The 8,428-nt window shown below is 46.7% G+C and overlaps 1 protein-coding gene and 1 long non-coding RNA gene across 3 annotated transcripts in view; one reads left to right on the top strand and one right to left on the bottom strand.

Annotated features, from left to right (window-relative positions):
• Positions 1-8,428, top strand: part of LOC148686471 (uncharacterized) — a 425,644-nt gene that overhangs the window by 376,101 nt on the left and 41,115 nt on the right. The gene's annotated exons all lie outside the window — the stretch shown is intronic.
• Positions 2,140-5,449, bottom strand: LOC132591848 (uncharacterized). Its single transcript, XM_060272254.2, has 2 exons — positions 5,326-5,449; positions 2,140-2,790 (listed from the first exon to the last, which is right to left on the bottom strand). The coding sequence occupies exons 1-2, from the start codon at positions 5,378-5,380 to the stop codon at positions 2,291-2,293; spliced, it is 555 nt and encodes a 184-aa protein (XP_060128237.1). The 5' UTR covers positions 5,381-5,449; the 3' UTR covers positions 2,140-2,290.

The raw sequence follows: 8,428 nt of genomic DNA, 5'->3' as shown, positions 1-8,428 counted from the left end.
TCATGGAAGAATGGAGATATGTACAGGATTATTTGGAGAAAGAGAACTTAGAATGCAACTTAGTGATGTGCTTAGAGTAAATAAATCACAAGAGGAGAAATCGACATAAAGTATTTATTAAATTGTTAAAATTTGCTAAAATTTGTATGGAAGTAAGAGATACAGCAATGGAAAAATAATGCATTTAGGGTCGCGTTTCGCAAATAATAGGAAGAAAATTTTAAATATACCTTTTTTCCCCCCCTCTCCCTTCTTTCTTTTCTTTTTTTCCTTCTTTTCTCTTTTTCTTACCTTTTACCCCCTTTTCCTTTCCTTTTCTTTTTTTTGCTTGTTTTAGTGGTTTTCTAATTATTAAAGTGAGTATATAAGCTCTTTTTCTTTTCGAGCTTATGTATCAATGAGTTGATACATGATTGAATATGTATTCCTTTTTTGTCACTTTATTCTTGTCTTTTTTTGAATTTTTAATGTACTTTCTGTTTTTGTGTGTTTGATTTTGTATTTTTTGAAACTATTTGAATAAAGATCTATTTTTAAAAAAATTGCACAAGGGTGTATGCAATAAAGGCAATCTGATCTCCTGCCAGCGTCCAAACCAATGTCCCGAGGCAGGCTGGAGAGGTAGCTTTGTCCCCCACTCGCGGCCCAGTTGCTCCTCACCTGCCTCCCGGCCCGTGCCAAAGTGGGTCGCTAACAAGGTGCTTTCAGGAGAGATCGCGCTCGGCTTCTTCTGCCGCCGGGCACTGCTGCGGGGAGGTTGTGGGCTTTGAGAAAGCCTTGTTCTAATCTGCTTTGGCAAAGAGCGACGTCAGAGCTGGGGAATATCACAAAAGGGGGACGCTAGCAATTAATGCGGGAGGGAGAAACATTTCCCTGCTGCGTTCCAGGAGGAAGGAGAATTGCAACTGAAAAGCGTGCAGCGGAGGAGATGCAGCCTAGGAGGCAAATGGCAGAGGGAGGGACAGGGAGGAAGAAAGGCAAGCAGTTCGGATGGGGAATCAGAGGCCAGGACACAGAAGCAGAGATGGCAGGGATTGTGGGCAGTACCACTTCTGAGTGGAGGTGAGGTGTGAGGTTTTTGAAGGCATTGAGGAGGCCTCTTCAACTGTCAGTATTTTGCAAGAGGGATTCAAGCACATATGGGGAGAGCCAGAGTGACATAGCGGTTAGATTGCTGGACAAAGACCTGGAAGATCAGGGTTCAAATCCCCCCCACTTGACTGTGAAGCTCACTTGGGCCAGTCACTCAGTCTCAGTCTAAGCTACCTGGAAGACCTACTGTACATTGGCTCCCGGTACATTTCTTAGCACAAATCAAAGTGTAGGTGCATATCCACCCCCATCGTTCAGCCCGGACACTGAGGTCCAGCTCCGAGAGCCTTCTGGCGGTTCCCTCACTGCTAGAAGTGAGGTTACAGGGAACCAGGCAGAGGGCCTTCTCAGTAGTGGCACCCGCCCTGTGGAATGCCCTCCCATCAGATGTTGAGTAAATAAACAACTACTGTATCAGACTTTTAGAAAACATATGAAGACAGCCCTATTTAGGGAAGTTTTCAATGTTCAATGTCTTGTCGTGCTTTTAATATTCTGTTGGCAGCCACCCAGAGTGGCTGGGGAAACCCAGCCAGATGTGTGGGGTATAAATAGTATACAGTGTTACCTCGGGTCAAGAACTTAATTCGTTCTGGAGGTCCGTTCTTAACCTGAAACTGTTCTTAACCTGAGGTACCACTTTAGCTAATGGGGCCTCCCGCTGCTGCCGCTGCACCGCCGCCGCGCAATTTCTGTTCTCACCCTGAAGCAGAATTCTTAACCTTTCTGGGTTATTTCTGGGTTAGTGGAGTCTGTAACCTGAAGCGTCTATAACCCCAGGTACCACTGTATTATTATTAAGGGCAACAAACCCTGGCTTTTTAGGACTTCAGGTTGTGTTGCCACCCGCAACCTTCGGTGACCTGACCACCAACCCCACGCAGTTGCCTTCTAAGTGGATGAGGCCCTTGCTATGGCTACTCCGAATGTGCTAGAGAAGTAGCCGACGCCATAGAGAAGAACCCCACCGTGCATGGTAGACCAACCCGAGGTCTCGCCGTCCAAAATCCACTCTAGGGGGGGTAAATGAACGAAAGGTACAATTGACAAGGTCTACATTTTTATTTATTCTATTTTATAAGAAGAAGCGAACAAAACTGGGTTTCTTTTTCCTTTTTTCCCAAATGCTGATGAGATGGCTTTTGAACTCGACGCTACTCTTCCTTCTTTTCCCGGGCGCTCAGGCTCTCTACTGTTATCACCAGTGATATTTAGAGGGCGGAGGTGGGGGAGGAGGTGGGGGTGGGGGTGGAGGTGGAGGAGGAGGTGGAGGAGGAGGAGGTGGAGGAGGATACCATTTACGATGAGGAGGTGGGCGAGGAGGTGGGGGAGGTGGAGGTGGGGGAGGTGGGGGAGGAGGAGGGGGTGGCGGCTGGTACCATTTGCGATGAGGGGGAGGTGGTGGTGGCGGTGGTGGTGGAGGAGGAGGAGGAGGAGGTGGTGGGGGTGGTGGCGGTGGTGGGTGATATTTGGGAGGTGGTGGATGATATTTAGGACGTGGCGGTGGAGGCGGCGGAGGCGGAGGTGGTGGAGGCGGCGGTGGTGGAGGCGGTGGCGGTGGTGGTGGCGGTGGTGGTGGTGGAAGACAGCAGATGTTCGACGTGTGTGCGCATGCGCAGTTTGATGTAGGAATCCAGCCGTACGGGCAGCTCTTGCGGCATTCTCCGTAACAGCGTTGGTTGCAGTGCCGCTTGGTGCCTGCCGAAGAGGGAGACCAGAGTTAGTTGAGAGTGAAAAACATGCCAACGTATCTATTTTACCTGGCCACTGAGGGGGAAGGGCCTCTGTTGTCACTGATCCCAGGAGAGAGGGGAACTTCATAGATGTGGGCCTCCCCCAGGAACCCCCTCTGGGCAGTTCCAACAAAAATTAAAAATACATTTAAAAATACATTTTAAATAGGCCTATGGGCCCCATGCCTTTTAGGGGACCTGCGACAACAGATCAAAATGAGCACCTCCACCCCCATCGCTCAGCCTGGACACTGAGGTCCATCGCCGAGGGCTTTCTGGCGGTTCCCTCGCTGCAAGAAGCAAAGCTACAGGGAACCAGGCAGAGGGCCTTCTCAGTGGTGGCACCCGCCCTGTGGAATGCCCTCCCATCAGATCTCAAGAAAATAGACAACTATATGACTTTTAGAAGAAAGACATCTGAAGGCAGCCCTTCAGTTTTTAATGTGTGACATTTTAATGTATTTTTAATCTTTGTTGGAAGCTGCCCAGAGTGGCTGGGGAGACCCAGCCGGATGGGCAGGGTACAAATAAATCATCATCATCATCATCATCATCATCATCATCATCATATTGATTTGATCTTGAAAGAAAATTGCAATGAAACTTTCTTGATCCCAAGGACTGACACTTGGCAGACCAGTATGTCACATTTCGGTGGGTCCTAAAAATAATGTGCTTTGCTTTTGTTTGTGTTTTTTTTTATTTAAAAAAATCACGTCAAAGTTAATTTCAAAGGCAATGTTCCGTGTATAAGATGCCCCCATGTATAAGACGACCCCTATTTTTTTGAACTCAAAATTAAGAAATCAATATTTTAAACATCAAGCAGAACAACTTTGAGCTTCTTTGTGCAGAGGTTGCCCAAAGTTAGGGTTGCCATATTTCAAGAACCCGAGGCCGAGCCCGGCCCAGGGTCGCCCACATCAGAGCCAGAACCTGAACCCCTGTCCATTAACCGTCTGTCTATAAGACGGCCCTCATTTTTTTTACTATTTTTAAAAAGCAAAAAACATAGTCTTATACATGGAAAAATACGGTATCTGTTTGAAACTCATGTCATATATACTCAATGTTCCCTGAGGCAGAAGGGTTGATTGTTAAGCTCATTAGATACGTCCTTTAAAGTCCCAAGACATGCAGCCTGATAAGGTATATACATAAATGTTCCAGCTACCTACTGGCTAGTGCTTGTGACGCCACCAATAACATACAGCTCTCTTCATTTTGCTCAGTCTGAGCAATCCCTTTTCCCATGTCAATCATTGGGGTGGGAATGGGAGCAAAGAATCACAGGTATACTCAGTGCAATGCTACTCACACTCGACTCAGAATGGGGAGAAACCTGATCTTGTTTCCTATCTATTGAGAAGCGGGCTAATTCTCATTTCACAAACAAACAAAAAACCTATCCTTCGGAATTCACATGTCTCTTAATTTCTCCAAATGATGTGCCCAAAAATGCTTACATTAGAGAAAAGTGTGCCTAAAAGTGCTTAAATTAATTCATTTTTAAGCATACAAAATTTGTTATATTAAGGAAAACTACTTGAAAAAAATGTGTAAAGGTAAAGGGACCCCTGAACATTAGGTACAGTCGTGGACAACTCTGGGGCTGTGGCGCTCATCTCGCTTTACTGGCCGAGGGAGACGGCGTACAACTTCTGGGTCATGTGGCCAGCATGACTAAGCCGCTTCTGGCGAACCAGAGCAGCGCACAGAAACGCCGTTTACCTTCCCGTCGGAGTGGTACCTATTTATCTACTTGCACTTTGTGCTTTCGAAGTGCTATGTTCAGTACAGTATAATAAATATGGCATACCAAAAATGGCTCAAGGTCACCCAGTGAGCTTCATGGCTGAATGGGAATTTGAAGCCAACTCTCCTAAGTCCTAGAGTCCATCACTCTAACAACCACATCTCATGAAATAGCTTCATGAGAATTTTATTTTATTTTTTTTAAAAAAACCCACAGGTTGCTGTAGAAATGTGCAGAATTTGAGATTTTTTGAGGGGAGGATAGAAATGGAGAAAAACTGAAATGGACAGGTTCTTCCATCCCTACTCTCAACTCAAGACCTTGCTCCCATTTTCTTCCTAATCTCTAGGGTTTTGTTATGACTGTTCTCCCCACAACACTGACCAAGAGAATATACCATCAGTGGCTCTTCCAAAGGCACTGAGGGGGTAGCAAAATAACTCATCTCAAGCTCACAGCAATTGTATCTCCCCTTCTACAGAGGTCATCATAGGGTACATGAGAACATAACAAGAGTCAAAAGCCCACCTAGTCTAGTATCCTGTCCTCACAGTGGCCAACCAGATGCCCCAATGGAGCGCATGCAAGGTTTCATCCTCCACTAATTTGTCTAAACCCCTTAACTAAGGAAGACACCCTTAGTTCCATTTCTTAAGGTAGAACACAACCTTCAGGGGGGAAGGGTTCTCTGGAGCCATCTAATCCAGCCCGTCTCTCCCACTTCAAGAATCTGAATGCCATTACCTTCAGAGGCTACGACGAAGAGGAGCCCCACAAGGGCAAGGAAGATGGCCTTCATGGTGGGTGCCTGGCTTGGATCTCACTCTTGGAGTCCCAATGTCAGATGATCCGATGGTGGAGAAGGTCTCTCGGAAGATCGGATGGAGAGCAGGGTCTGGAGCCTTGGTATTTATGGAGGAAGCGATGAATCGAGGAGGAGGAGCTTGGAGGCGTAGGCCTCAGAGGCATTGTTCCTTTGGAACACTGTCGAGCCATCCTGACCCAGAGAGGAACCTCATGGACAGTTCTACCCTCCATGGATGTTATTTGTGAGTGCAGGAAGAATGGACGGCTGCTACCACTTCTTACCAAGTGGAGTCAGTTTGGCGCTCAGTGCCGGAACTTGCTGCCGTATCCGGCTCTGAGGACTCCAAGTGGTGAAGGGCATAAGCACGGCCTTAATCACCTGCAAGATCAAAAATGTCAAGTTCTCTTCAAAAGAGAACAATGGGAGGGAAAGATGGAGATCAAGATTAAACTCTTTGAAGAAGATCAAGGAGCCAGAAAGACCCGGACATTTCCCCCCCTTTAACATGAAATGAAAGACGGGGGTGTCAGAGCATCACCCAGAATGCTTTGCCTTAATGCTGAGTAGCCACTGAAAACTCAGGCAGAAAGAGAACCTGGGATGGAATGACAGAGAAGTTCAAAATTTGTGAGTTTTCGAAACTTGAAAACCAGCTTCTTGATTTTTCAGCGGGCTAAATCATTACTCTAATAAGTTCCAAGACACTTCGCCCTAAGAGTCAGGCAATTGGTCACTGCATGCACAAGGTAGCGTTGTTTCTCAAAGCTCTCACCCCATGAACTGTGGCAACTGCCTTTTGAAACTGAGGAGTGGTCTTCAAAATCAGCTTGTGATATGGTGTGGGTAGGGTGGCTATTCCCACTGGCCAAGTTTTTCTGCACATCGAAAGGGTCATCATCACCAGGGAAAAGAGAGGAGTAAAATGTTGGGGGAAGTCAAGCAGGGGGAAGCCAGTTGTGGAGGGTGGGTGGGTGAGATGACAATCTGGAAGTAATAATAATAATAATTTATTATTTATACCCCGCCCATCTGGCCGGGTTCCCCCAGCCACTCTGGGCAGCTTCCAACAAAATATTAAAATACAGAAATCCATCAAACATTAAAAGCTTCCCTAAACAGGGCTGCCTTGAGATGCCTTCTAAAGGTCTGGTAATTGTTGTTCTCTTTGACCTCTGGTGGGAGGGCGTTCCACAGGGTGGGTGCCACTACCGAGAAGGCCCTCTGCCTGGTTCCCTGTAACTTGGCTTCTCGTAGCGAGGGAACCTCCAGAAGGCCCTCGGCGCTGGAAAGATAACTGAATAACGAAAAGAAGAGAACAGCTAGACAGGACATCCGAGAGATCAGCTGTAGCTCAGAGGCAGAGCAAAAACTTTGAACACAGAAGACACACACAACCAGTTCATTCCTTGGCATCTCCAAGGAGGACTGGGAGGGAACCCTTTCTAAAAATCCTGGAGAGCTGCTGCCAGTCAGTGTAAACAAAACTAAATCTGATAGATCTATGGTTGGACTTGGTATATGGCAGCTCCCTATGTTTTTTCAGGAAAACAGTACCTTTGGTCATAGCCGGTGTAGGGTTCTGGTTAGTGTACCAGGCTAGGACAATGGAGGCCAGGGTTCAAAGCCCACTGAGTGACATTGTGCCAGTCACTGCCTCTCCGCCTAACCTACCTCACAGGGTTGTTGTGGGGATGAAATGAGGAGGAGAGCCATATACGTCACCTTGAGCTCCTTGGAGAAGAAGTTGGGATATATCTGATATAGGAAAAAATAGGGGTGTTTGGCTTTTGCTGCCCAACTCCCTAAGGGGCTGAGCCCCCTAAGTTCATGCTTGGTCAGAGATGAATGGATGGCGGCAGGATGCAGTGAAAGCAGGGCAGATCTTTATTTTTCTGTTGCAGCAGAGTTCCCTCCCCTCCTTGCAAGGAGGCAAAAGAGACCTCGAACCATGAAGAAACATCTCTTTTAAGGGTTTGCATTTTGGTGTGGAGAAGAAGGCCACCCCCCTCTACAAACAGTCAGAAATTACATCACACATAAGGTGGGGTTACTGTGGCTCAGGCAGGCCAAGGTGTGATATTCCTGAGGATTTAGCAGGAATAGTTAAATAGTTCCAGACACAGTTTATGCAAAACATTAGCATTTGATGAGACAATCAGGATGCCTGTCAGACATCCCTCAATGCAGAGCATCTGGGCAAACAATGACAATTAATAGCAAGGATGTTCATAGATATAGGAGAGGAATCCCTTCAGGAACTTCCCCTGATCCCTATCTGCCTACCTGTTCTCAGGGAAGGGGGATTAAGGAGGCAGAGGAAATATTGAGATTCTTTTGGATTGCTCTCCTGTACTATTTTAGACATGTGGTTTATACACTTATGTATGTGAGTTTACAATTATCAACATTTATTCTCTATTTGAGACCACAGAATTCCTATAACATATAAATGTAATAAATATCATCCTGGGTCATTTAGCCAGAATAGGCTTGGGAGGCTCAGTGTTATGGTGCCTCCAAATCTTTCTTTTTAGGCCAGGATTGAAGAACTGGATCTAGCCAGCGGGCCAGAGGGATCCTAACCTCCCACAGCCCTTGCGAACCACCTTGGCAGCTGTGTGGGGCTATTTCAGGAGGGGCAAAAGGTAAGCTTCGTCCCTTTCCCATCCAACCTCGGAGGCTGTACCCTGTTGTGATAGACTGTCTGAGACCTAGGAAAGATGAATGCCCAAGTCCTGCGCTGAACTGGGCAGTTCTACTGATTCAGAAGATTCAGGGCTTGTCTGAAGCTTAGTGGTGTCCCTTCAAGTCGCCCCCAAATGGATTCAGGGCAACTTGGAGACTGTGCAGGCAATGTGTCTGTTGAAACTGGCATGTTTCTTCCCAAGTTTGCCATATAGAGGGAATACTGTATATATTTCCTTTGCTATCACCTTGCTCTTGCCAGTTCTGTGTACTCTTTTCTAGTTCTGCTAAGGGTGCTTGTTTGGAAAAATGCTGGGCGTTCAAGTTCTTCCACCTGTGTGTTAAACATAGAAT

Source organism: Zootoca vivipara, chromosome 3 (assembly GCF_965207765.1).
Source record: "Zootoca vivipara chromosome 3, rZooViv2.hap1.1, whole genome shotgun sequence".
NCBI classification, from domain to species: Eukaryota; Metazoa; Chordata; class Lepidosauria; order Squamata; family Lacertidae; genus Zootoca; species Zootoca vivipara.
The sequence above is the reverse complement of the archived record's forward strand: the minus strand, read 5'-3'. Positions and strand labels throughout refer to the sequence as shown.